Source organism: Tachysurus fulvidraco, chromosome 5 (genome assembly GCF_022655615.1).
Source record: "Tachysurus fulvidraco isolate hzauxx_2018 chromosome 5, HZAU_PFXX_2.0, whole genome shotgun sequence".
Lineage (NCBI taxonomy): Eukaryota > Metazoa > Chordata > Actinopteri > Siluriformes > Bagridae > Tachysurus > Tachysurus fulvidraco.
Genome location: NC_062522.1, coordinates 4,168,043 through 4,181,518, shown reverse-complemented (window position 1 = coordinate 4,181,518; position 13,476 = coordinate 4,168,043). Strand labels below are relative to the sequence as shown.

The window sequence follows — 13,476 nt, the reverse complement described above, 5'->3', positions numbered from 1 at the left end:
GAGAGGGAAGCTTACACTGATCACTCCTGGTAAGTCCACTAGCACCATCCTCTGGATCCCTGGACCTTTCACACTCAAAGAGATCGTCTGCAGGAATAATGAGGGGGAAAAGATCCTGGTTAAAAATGCACGCGTGTGTGTGTGTGTGTGTGTGTGTGCGTGTGTGTGTCAGTCAGAAAGAGAAGCATCTCCTTCACCTCAGGGCTGACTGTCTGACCGTCCTTCACACTCTTCCTCATCCTCAGCTCAATCTCACGCCTCAGTGCAGCCAGCTATAGAACAACATTAGACTTGAAAGACACCAAATCCAGCAAACTAATAATAATAATAATAATAATAATAATAATAATCATAATAATAATCATAATAATAATAAGTCCTACATCGTCCTCTTTTCCCAGGTCGAACTCACGGCTGCTGTCTTTAAACATGGCCACATGATGAGGGCCTTCACTCAGTGTCACCTACAAAACATAAATAAACAAACAAACAAACAAACAAACAAACAAACAAACAAACAAACACCAATCACACAAAGTTTCATGCAAATGTGGAAGAAGGCGGCCCAGAGTCCATGTTCCTCACCTTGACCGGAGATCTGGTCATCATCTCTCCTGAACCTCGGGGGAAGATACGAGCCTGAGCGATCATCTCCAAAACGCTGGTCTTTCCTGCGCTCTGGTCTCCTACAACCACCACCTGAACACAGCCGACACAAACTCGGTTTTATGTCGAGTTATTTATTTACTCTACTTTCATGTGAGAGGTGTGTTTATGGTGAGCGCTGACCCTCGGCAGGTGATCCTGAGTGTTGTAGTTGGAATCGTAATCGGAAAGAATGTCCAGGACTTCAGAGTACATGTCAATCAACGACTTCTGTACAAAGAACAAAAGAAGAAAACATGAAGCTCAGCGGCATGATTTATTAGTACAAGAGAGCTTTTACATATGCAGCATGTCTGGACAGAACTCACTGATTCAAATCTGAATCGACTCGACTCCGTTAGGTGACTCACATGTGATCACATACATATACAGTGTGTTTGAACAGGATTGAGCTCTAGTAAGAAAGTGATTCGACTCAGAATCAACTCGACCCCACTAAGTGACTCGAACATGAGCGGTTACATATATGGTGTGTTTGAACAGGATTGACCTCTAATTAAAAAGTGATTTGACTCGGAATCAACTCGACTCCACTGAGTGACTCGAACATGATCGGTTACATATACAGTGTGTTTGAACAGGATTGACCTCTAATTAAAAAGTGATTTGACTCAGAATCAACTCGACTCCAGTAAGTGACTCAAACATGATGGGTTACATATACAGTGTGTTTAAGAGGAGTGAGCTCTTGTAAGTAAGTGATTCGACTCAGAATCAACAAGACTCCAGTAATTGACTCACATGTGATCACTTGCATATATGGTGTGTTTGAACAGGAGTGAGCTCTAGTTAAAAAGTGATTCGACTCAATCAACTCGACTCCAGTAAGTGACTCACATGTGATCACTTACATATATGGTATATTTGAACAGGAGTGAGCTCTAGTTAAAAAGTGATTCGACTCAGAATCAACTCGACTCCAGTAAGTGACTCGAACATGATCGGTTATGTATGCAGTGTTTGAACAGGAGTGAGCCCAAAAAGAGTTTCAAGAAGAAAGAGAAATATTATGTATTACTATATAATTATAAGATATGTTTCAGTGTAAACAGACACATGTAAATGTCTATAAGCCAGTCAGGAGAGGTGGTGGCTCAATGGTTAAGGTGTTGGCCAGCTAATCGTAATGATGCGAGTTCAAACTCCAGGAACACCAAACTGCCAGTGTTGGGAACTTGATGTCTTGACAAGATAAACCTGGATAAGTGCATCTGCCTAATCAGTCATTACCTGTACAGAAATATCGGTTGGAGGAGATTAGACAGGGCGAGATCTGACCTTGACTTTCCTCTGATGAATGCCTTTATCATCTTTCTGCAGCACCACCTTCCTCAGCTCTTTATTCTCCTTCTCCAGTCGCTCCAACATCCTCTGGTACTTCAACTGAAGAAATAAGACGACAGCTAATGAAATCCTGTGTCTCTAAGCTTTGTCTTTAGGTCCCTGCACTGTACGCTAACATCGTTACACAGAAATTTAGTGTTGAAGATAAATTTTAAGCTGCTTATGAACAAACACTTGAAGCATCTCAGAGAGCAGAAACAGGTTTGATATCAACATTTACTTTGAAACAAAACCCTCTCTAGTGCATGATAATCCATTTGGGCTTTTACCTGTGTGTGAAGGAGCTCCTCTTGCAGCTGGTCGACTTTCTCTTTATCTGAAAACTACAGAGAGACAGAAACAGAAACGGTTACACAACAACTCGGTCCCTCACACGGGCTCCTGCACTCGCCTGTTCGTCCCTGTAACAAGATCCTCATGCAGCGATCTGAGAAAAGCCCGATTAATGCAATGCAAAAGATCTCTGCAGAACCTCCATCTCAGTCTGGAGGAATCACGAGACTAGACCTTCATGTTAGGAAAGAGGAAAAAAAGAGAAGAAGCCTGGAAAAGAAGGCTGAATCAACCGTGATTAAAGAAAGTGACACCTTTAATGCATTTCTGACACACATATAAAGGACAGGAGAGTCAAGCACGGTTGAGGTTGAAAAGATTTTTTTTTCCCCATGGAATACACACACACACACACACACACACACACACACACACGGGATATTGTGTTTGAAATGTACTGAATATGGCAAATTATATTAAATAGACGAAATGTCATTGGCGAGCGGCAGGAAACACTTCCGCATGCAGTCAATACCACGTTAGTACGGCGCTAGCGTTGAGTCTCGCTGATTGAAGCAGAGACACTTCCTGATTGCCCTGATTACAACACGACAGAAAGCTGTCACAGACTCCAAGTGATACGTTCAGCCCTGATCTGAGACTTAATATGCCGTTTTCTAGCACACAGAAAATAAATAAATAAATAAATAAATAAATAAATAAATAAGTAGTCATTCACTAACTATATACGGTCGAGTGCAAACGTTTTCACCCCTTTGAATATATATATGGAAAAAGGGGGGGGGGATCCAAACGGTTAAATGTCAAATTGTGGTGTATCCCGTAACACAACATCGACAGACGTATAAGAACTTTACTGAGTTTAAAGATAATTAATGTTCTAAATGATAATATTTAAATCACACTTAAATAAGGGAGTACAAACTTTTGGAACTTTTTTTTTGCTATTACACCATTGGATTTTTTTGGATTGTTTTGCAAGCTGTTAATACGCTGCTTTAGCTCAGGACTGGTTCAGGAATTAACCAGCTAATTAATTAAACATACAATAATGAGTTTACAAACTAATGAGCAATAACTTATTAATGAGTAATAATCTTGTCTTTAAAGGTGGGGTCTCCGATTTTTTAGAAATGCTTCAGAAAACTCAGTCGGGCTGACTAATAAACAAAAATCAAAACAAATGTGTAGCCAATGAGCAGAAAGGGGCGGGACTTGTCAATATATGCGGCGGAGAGAGTGTTCAGTGCGCATGTGTGACATTAGCAGAAAGCGGTTTTAACATCGACATGGAGGATAAAAACAAAGAAAGAGAAGAAAGAATTACGATAAGGACAAGAAGTAGGACGTGTTAATATAGGATCAGCTTTCCAGCGCTGGAGAGAACTGAAGGAGCAGGAAGTTGGCCACATATTCACAGGTTGGAGTTTCCCGAGTCAATAACTCCTAAGCTAAACGCTGTTACTACACAAATAACACCTCTTTTCTATCGTAGTAATGTAGAGAGGCAGCTACAACCGCGTTTTGTGTAGTAACAGCGTTTAGCTCAGGAGTTATCGACTCGGGAAACTCCGACCTGTGAATATGTGGCCGACTTTACTTAAGACGCCGAGGCGCTTTTTTCCTTCTCGATAGGTGAGTAGGAACTAATAGAACTAATAGATGCCTTTGACAGAATAGACAGAACTAATATATGCCTTTGTCCTTTACATCATTATGCTTGTGTGGCATTTTTGCTTGTTTGTTTATCTACAATCGTATTGTTCTTCCCTTCAGCTATGATAAAGACACGTTTCTTTCCGTTAGTCGCCTGGGTTACGTATGTATGTGTGGGCGGAGCTATCGATACAGGGGTGGGACTTAATGGGGTTAGGGGCGTGTTTGTTTTGGTGATTTTATATGTCAACATTGGCTTTCAAAAATCAGAGACCGCACCTTTAATGATAGTCTATATGATGAACATCTTAATATAAATTACAAAATGTAATAAATAATAATAATTAAAAAGGATTGGGTCTCTGGGACGACCTAGCTTTTAATTTAAATATTTTAAAAAAAAATTATTAAACACAAAAGTAAATATGTAAAATAAGTAAAAAATAAAATAAGCAAGAAAATAATTTTACAAAAATGAACAAAAACAAAAAAGTAACAAAAAAGCAAAAAAAAATTAAATAGATAAGTAAATAGATAAATAAATATACATATATAATAATTATAGTATGTTAAATATATACATTTCTAAGTAAGTTCTAATTAAATAAATAAAATATAGTTTTTCTAAATAGCTCAAGCAACTTTTTTAATGATTGGTCTACGCAAGACTTGATCATGAAGAATTTATTACCCAACTTTACGTAAATGTAATAAACCCCTTCAGCTGTTACTATGAGTGTTCATAAGGTGCTAATGAGCAGCTAATTAATGAAGGAGTTGTTCATAAGACAGACTAAGATGTAGCAGGGACACGACTGTTCTCTTCTGTTCTACACTTCTGTGAATCAACGTTCTCACGCCAGTCAGTGGGATTTATCTTTTACACAAGAGTTAAATTAAAAAATAAATAAATAAATAAATAAATAAATAAATAAATAAATAAATAAATAAATAAAGGTGTAAATTACTGTAATAAAACAAATTTAAGAATAAGAGCACAGGGAATTTCCTCAGCTGATGAACAAATTCCCTGGATTGTGTGTGTGTGTTTGTTCAATACGACTGGCTTGAGAACGGCTGCGGTGGACGTGCTGGGAGATTGACTTTCACCTTGTGGGGAAATTTCGGGGCCTGGCCAGGGGGCGGAGTTTGAGCACGACTTGGGCGGGGCTCGTTACCGGCCGCCGCCCGCCGGACGTCGTCTTCATGCTGCTGGATCTGCTGCTGAATGAGAATGAGTTCTCCAAGCAGCCCCTGCTGAGGGACGGCACAGGGAGAGAGAGGCGGAGTCAGCTGTCAATCAATCTGATCACATGACGCTAAAGGAGGAGCTTACAGAGCTTACAGAGAGTGGCGAATAAAGAAAGCCCACTGACAATATGGAAAGATGTAAGACATTGTTTCTTTTTGTTTTTCTTTTTTTTTTGCACACCTAGAATTTTTTAGTCCTGTTCCCAAAAATGTAGGAGTTACAAACCTTAAAATTATACAAAGCTTTTTATAAACTTATGCTGAAAAATAAATAACCGGTATCATTAATCTATGTCCTTATAACTGATGAACAGAATCGGTCCTGATTTCAGCCTAAAACAGAAAAGTCTCAAACCGGAACACAAACAACAAACAAGTGGAATCTTTTATCTGGTGTTTTTCTCTCGAACTGAGAGCTCATGATGAGCAGTGAGGCAGCTGAAGCGGGTTAAAGCTTTTATACCAAGCAGATGTTTAGGAGAGAGGAAGCTTTATGAAGCCGAGCTCTCAGAAATCCTGAGTAATTACACAACACACACACACTGGGGCTCGCACACACAGACACACTGGGACTCGCACACACAGACACACTGGGACTCGCACACACAGACACACTGGGGCTCGCACACACAGACACACTGGGGCTCGCACACACAGACACACTGGGGCTCGCACACACAGACACACTGGGGCTCGCACACACAGACACACTGGGGCTCGCACACACAGACACACTGGGGCTCGCACACACAGACACACTGGGGCTCGCACACACAGACACACTGGGGCTCGCACACACAGACACACTGGGGCTCGCACACACAGACACACTGGGGCTCGCACACACAGACACACTGGGGCTCGCACACACAGACACACTGGGGCTCGCACACACAGACACACTGGGGCTCGCACACACAGACACACTGGGGCTCGCACACACAGACACACTGGGGCTCGCACACACAGACACACTGGGGCTCGCACACACAGACACACTGGGGCTCGCACACACAGACACACTGGGGCTCGCACACACAGACACACTGGGGCTCGCACACACAGACACACTGGGGCTCGCACACACAGACACACTGGGGCTCGCACACACAGACACACTGGGGCTCGCACACACAGACACACTGGGGCTCGCACACACAGACACACTGGGGCTCGCACACACAGACACACTGGGGCTCGCACACACAGACACACTGGGGCTCGCACACACAGACACACTGGGGCTCGCACACACAGACACACTGGGGCTCGCACACACAGACACAATGGGGCTCGCACACACAGACACACTGGGGCTCGCACACAGTTTTCACTCAGAGACAGACACACAGGGTCACACACAGGGACACACACACACACACACAGGGTCACACACACAAAGACACACACAGACAGGGTCACACACACAGACAGGGTCACACACACAGACACACACACACACACACACACAGGGTCACACACACAGAGACGCACACAGACAGGGTCACACACACAGAGACGCACACAGACAGGGTCTCACACACACACACACACACACACACACACACACACACACACAGGGTCACTCACACACACACACACACACACACACACACACAGACAGGGTCACACACAGACAGGGTCTCACACAGACACACTCACACAGGGTCTCACACACACACACACACACACACACACACACACACACACACACACACACACACACACACACACACACACACACACACACACACACACACACACACACAGGGTCTCACACACACACACACACACACACACACAGGGTCTCACACACACACACACACAGGGTCTCTCACACACACACACAGGGTCTCTCACACACACACACAGGGTCTCTCACACACACACACAGGGTCTCTCACACACACACACAGGGTCTCTCACACACACACACACAGGGTCTCACACACACACACACACAGGGTCTCACACACACACACACACACACAGGGTCTCACACACACACACACACACACAGGGTCACACACACACACACACACAGGGTCACACACACACACACACAGGGTCACACACACACACACACAGGGTCACACACACACACACACAGTGTCACACACACACACACACACAGGGTCACACACACACACACACAGGGTCACACACACACACACACAGGGTCACACACACACACACACAGGGTCACACACACACACACACACACAGGGTCACACACACACACACACACACAGGGTCACACACACACACACACAGGGTCACACACACACACACACACAGGGTCACACACACACACACAGGGTCACACACACTCACACACAGGGTCACACACGCACACACAGGGTCACACACGCACACACAGGGTCACACACGCACACACAGGGTCACACACGCACACACAGGGTCACACACACACACACACAGGGTCACACACACACACACACAGGGTCACACACACACACACACAGGGTCACACACACACACACACAGGGTCACACACACACACACACAGCTTCACACACACTCACACACAGGGTCACAAACACAGTGTCACACACACAGGGTCACACACACAGGGTCACACACACAGGGTCACACACACACACACAGGGTCACACACACACACACACAGGGTCACACACACACACACAGGGTCACACACACACACACACACACAGGGACACACACACACACACACAGGGTCACACACACACACACACACACACGGTCACACACACACACACACACAGGGTCACACACACACACACACACACACAGGGTCACACACACACACACACACAGGGTCACACACACACACACACAGGGTCACACACACACACACACACACACACACACACACACACACAGGGTCACACACACACACACACAGGGTCACACACACACACACAGGGTCACACACACACACACACACACAGGGTCACACACACACACACACACACACAGGGTCACACACACACACACACACAGGGTCACACACACACACACACACACACACAGGGTCACACACACACACACACACACACACACAGGGTCACACACACACACACACACACACAGGGTCACACACACACACACACACACACAGGGTCACACACACACACACACACACACAGTGTCACACACACACACACACACACACACAGGGTCACACACACACACACACACACAGTGTCACACACACACACACACACACAGGGTCACACACACACACACACACAGGGTCACACACACACACACAAGGTCACACACACACACACACGGTCACACACACACACACACACACACACAGGGTCACACACACACACACACACACAGGGTCACACACACACACACACACAGGGTCACACACACACACACACACAGGGTCACACACACAGGGTCACACACACAGGGTCACACACACAGGGTCACACACACAGGGTCACACACACAGGGTCACACACACACACAGGGTCACACACACACACACACACACACACACACACACACACACACACAGGGTCACACACACACACACACACACAGTGTCTCTCACACACACACACACACAGGGTCACACACACACACACACACGCACACACACAGGGTCACACACACACAGGGTCACACACACACAGGGTCACACACACACACAGGGTCTCACACACACACAGGGTCACACACACACACAGGGTCACACACACACACAGGGTCACACACACACACAGGGTCACACACACACACAGGGTCACACACACACACAAAATTATAAAAATATACTGAAACTGTTAATAAATATAATAAGGGGGTCAATAACTTTTCAGCAGCTGTGTGTATATAACGTTTCCTGTCTAACAGCCCACTTTCTTTCACACAAGTGTCTCTCAGACGTTTCGCCTTCTATATTTGCTCTAAATGAAAGACAAACAGGAAGTGACATCACACGATTCAGACAGGGCACAAAGAGGCTCACGAGGACGAGGAGCTGGAAAATGGTCAGAAATGCATTCAAGCGCAGGAAAGTCACCAGGGACGATAACGAAGACCTAACAGTCATCGTGTCTGACATTAGCATCACGGAACGATGGATAAACCTCCCACAGGAAGTGCGAACGCATCAGAGAAAATGGTGCAAAACATTAAAGCTCAATATAACGTCGTTAACAGAAAGAAGCAGCAGCGAAGCTCCGTGTTTTTAACTTCACCTCAAACGTAGTATTACGTCCTGAACGCCTGAAAATGCTACTAGCTAGTTTTATAAGAGAAGAAACTGATCTTATCATTTATTTATTATTTCTAATAAATAAATATTTTTCTTTATTTATTAATCACTTGTTTCCTCACTTGTTTATGTTAAACGTTGGATCGGAGATTGGGGGAAGAAAAATATTTCCGTCTTTAAAAAAGGAGCCTTCATTTTTTTGTTAGGATCGATTTACACTTTATTATATTTTTAATGCTAAGTCATGTTTTTTTTTTTTTTTTTAAGTCAGTTAAAAGTATTAATTTTCAAGCATAGTTTCATAGATTTCAGTTAATAATATATGGGATTGGGCTTCAGTGTCTGACACTCAAGGTGTTGAATAAAAGCCAAGTGCTTTCCCTTTAACATCAACCGGTGCTGTGTCATTCGACAAGTAGGAGCAAAGATGCTCGGTTTGGTTCGGATACCGATAACCGCTAAAAAAACGCAGGCGTAGAGACTTTTCATTCCGCGAGGAAGATGAAATTGAGCAGAGAAAGAAGCAGAGGAAATGCAGATCCACTTGCCTTCTTAAACTTGTCACCGCTTTCAGCTCCTGTGCCTGTCGGATGGATCTCAGGTGTGCTCAGGTTCGGCTCACCTGTAGTTTCTGAAAAGAAAAAAAAAAACGACACACACACATTACCCAGCAACCATTTAGCAACAAACACACTGATCATGTAGCTGAACTAGCAGACAGAGTGAAGACTCAGTGTGACTTCCTGTTTTAATCCCTCATCACCACCTTGACAACCGACACACAGGCTCAGAGCAGGGTGCACAAACTTCTGACACTCTGAAAATTTAATTATTATTCTGACACCTCAGTCTCCAACACCTCAATTTTAGCCTGTCTGTGATTTCAGTCACTGTGAAGTCAGCTTTAATGTGTGTCAGAGAGGGAGGCGTCCGTGAGGTGTCGGGGGGTGGGAGTGAGGTGTCAGGGGGTGGGGGAGAGGTGTCAGAGTGAGGTGTCAACAGAGTGAGGTGTCAATGCAGAGCATGAGGTCTCAGGGAGTGAGAGTAAGTTGTCAGGGTCTGAGAGTGATGCGTCAGAGAGTAAGGGTGATGTGTCAGGGTGTGAGAGTGATGCGTCAGAGAGTAAGGGTGATGTGTCAGGGTCTGAGAGTGATGCGTCAGAGAGTAAGGGTGATGTGTCAGGGTCTGAGAGTGATGCGTCAGAGAGTAAGGGTGATGTGTCAGGGTCTTAGAGTGAAGCGTCAGAGAGTAAGGGTGATGTGTCAGGGTCTTAGAGTGAAGCGTCAGAGAGTAAGGGTGATGTGTCAGGGACTGAGAGTGATGCGTCAGAGAGTAAGGGTGATGTGTCAGGGTCTGAGAGTGATGCGTCAGAGAGTAAGGGTGATGTGTCAGGGTCTTAGAGTGAAGCGTCAGAGAGTAAGGGTGATGTGTCAGGGTCTGAGAGTGATGCGTCAGAGAGTAAGGGTGATGTGTCAGGGACTGAGAGTGATGCGTCAGAGAGTAAGGGTGATGTGTCAGGGTCTGAGAGTGATGCGTCAGAAAGTAAGGGTGATGTGTCAGGGTCTGAGAGTGATGCGTCAGAGAGTAAGGGTGATGTGTCAGGGTCTTAGAGTGAAGCGTCAGAGAGTAAGGGTGATGTGTCAGGGTCTGAGAGTGATGCGTCAGAGAGTAAGGGTGATGTGTCAGGGACTGAGAGTGATGCGTCAGAGAGTAAGGGTGATGTGTCAGGGTCTGAGAGTGATGCGTCAGAGAGTAAGGGTGATGTGTCAGGGTCTGAGAGTGATGCGTCAGAGAGTAAGGGTGATGTGTCAGGGACTGAGAGTGATGCGTCAGAGAGTAAGGGTGATGTGTCAGGGACTGAGAGTGATGCGTCAGAGAGTAAGGGTGATGTGTCAGGGTCTGAGAGTGATGCGTCAGAGAGTAAGGGTGATGTGTCAGGGACTGAGAGTGATGCGTCAGAGAGTAAGGGTGATGTGTCAGGGTCTGAGAGTTATGCGTCAGAGAGTAAGGGTGATGTGTCAGAGAGTGAGGCATGATGTGTCAGGGTCTGAGAGTGAGGACTTTTGTTCTCTGCAGTTTGGCCATAAAGAAATAAAAATCAGGAATAATAAAAATATAATTTCAGATGACTGTGTTTAACTGTATTAACTGTGTTTAAATGTATTAACTGTGTTTAACTGTATTAACTGTGTTTAAATGTATTAACTGTGTTTAACTGTATTAACTGTAATAACTGGAATAACTGAGTTTAACTGGAATAACTGAGTTTAACTGGAATAACTGAGTTTAACTGTAATAACTGGAATAACAGTTTAACTGGAATAACTGTGTTTAACTGTATTAACTGTATTAACTGTGTTTAACTGTATTAACTGTATTAACTGTGTTTAACTGGAATAACTGGAATAACTGTGTTTAACTGTATTAACTGCGTTTAACTGTATTAACTGCGTTTAACTGTATTAACTGCGTTTAACTGTATTAACTGTGTTTAACTGTATTAACTGAGTTTAACTGGAACAACTGAGTTTAACTGGAACAACTGAGTTTAACTGTGTTTAACTGTATTAACTGTGTTTAACTGTGTTTAACTGTGTTAACTGTGTTTAACTGTGTTAACTGTGTTTAACTGTATTAACTGTGTTTAACTGTATTAACTGAGTTTAATTGGAATAACTGAGTTTAACTGGAATAACTGCGTTTAACTGGAATAACTGTGTTTAACTGGAATAACTGCGTTTAACTGTAATAAATGCGTTTAACTGGAACAACTGAGTTTAACTGTGTTTAACTGTATTAACTGTGTTTAACTGTGTTTAACTGTATTAACTGAGTTTAATTGGAATAACTGAGTTTAACTGGAATAACTGCGTTTAACTGGAATAACTGCGTTTAACTGGAATAACTGCGTTTAACTGGAATAACTGCGTTTAACTGGAATAAATGTGTTTAACTGGAACAACTGAGTTTAACTGGAACAACTGAGTTTAACTGTGTTTAACTGTATTAACTGTGTTTAACTGTATTAACTGTGTTTAACTGTATTAACTGTGTTTAACTGTATTAACTGAGTTTAACTGTATTAACTGAGTTTAACTGTGTTTAACTGTATTAACAGTGTTTAACTGTATTAACTGCGTTTAACTGGAATAACTGAGTTTAACTGTACTAACTGTGTTTAACTGGAATAACTGAGTTCAACTGTATTAACTAAGTGTAACTGTATTTACTGTGTTTAACTGTAATAACTGTGTTTAACTGTAATAACTATGTTTAACTGTAATAACTGTGATTAACTGGAATAACTGTGATTAACTGGAATAACTGAGATTAACTGTAATAACTGTGATTAACTGTGTTTAACTGTATTAACTGTGTTCAACTGTATTAACTGAGTTCAACTGTATTAACTGAGTTTAACTGTATTAACTGTGTTTAACTGTAATAACGGAGTTTAACTGTAATAACGGAGTTTAACTGTAATAACTGAGTTTAACTGTATTAACTGAGTTTAACTGTATTAACTGTGTTTAACTGTAATAACGGAGTTTAACTGTAATAACTGAGTTTAACTGTAATAACTGAGTTTAACTGTATTAACTGAGTTTAACTGTATTAACTGAGTTTAACTGTAATAACTGTGGTTAACTGGAATAACTGAGATTAACTGTAATAACTGTGATTAACTGTGTTTAACTGTATTAACTGTGTTCAACTGTATTAACTGAGTTCAACTGAATTAACTGAGTTTAACTGTATTAACTGTGTTTAACTGTAATAACGGAGTTTAACTGTAATAACGGAGTTTAACTGTAATAACTGAGTTTAACTGTATTAACTGAGTTTAACTGTATTAACTGAGTTTAACTGTATTAACTGTGTTTAACTGTAATAACGGAGTTTAACTGTAATAACTGAGTTTAACTGTAATAACTGAGTTTAACTGTATTAACTGAGTTTAACTGTATTAACTGAGTTTAACTGTAATAACTGTGGTTAACTGGAATAACTGAGATTAACTGTAA

At 42.9% G+C, this 13,476-nt stretch overlaps 1 protein-coding gene across 7 annotated transcripts in view; it reads right to left on the bottom strand.

The window, feature by feature from the left end:
• The window catches only part of opa1 (OPA1 mitochondrial dynamin like GTPase), a 45,860-nt gene that overhangs the window by 27,214 nt on the left and 5,170 nt on the right, over positions 1-13,476 (bottom strand). For 3 of the 7 annotated variants that reach the window (XM_047813638.1, XM_047813636.1, XM_047813639.1), the window contains 9 exons: positions 10,000-10,082; positions 5,071-5,217; positions 2,280-2,333; positions 1,945-2,049; positions 790-876; positions 586-699; positions 384-464; positions 198-272; positions 16-87 (listed from right to left, as the gene is read on the bottom strand). In XM_047813638.1, coding sequence (XP_047669594.1) covers positions 16-87; positions 198-272; positions 384-464; positions 586-699; positions 790-876; positions 1,945-2,049; positions 2,280-2,333; positions 5,071-5,217; positions 10,000-10,082 — 818 coding nt within the window. The remainder of the gene's footprint in view (positions 1-15; positions 88-197; positions 273-383; positions 465-585; positions 700-789; positions 877-1,944; positions 2,050-2,279; positions 2,334-5,070; positions 5,218-9,999; positions 10,083-13,476) is intronic. The other 4 variants (XM_047813637.1, XM_047813641.1, XM_047813643.1 and 1 more) reach the window with 2 other exon arrangements.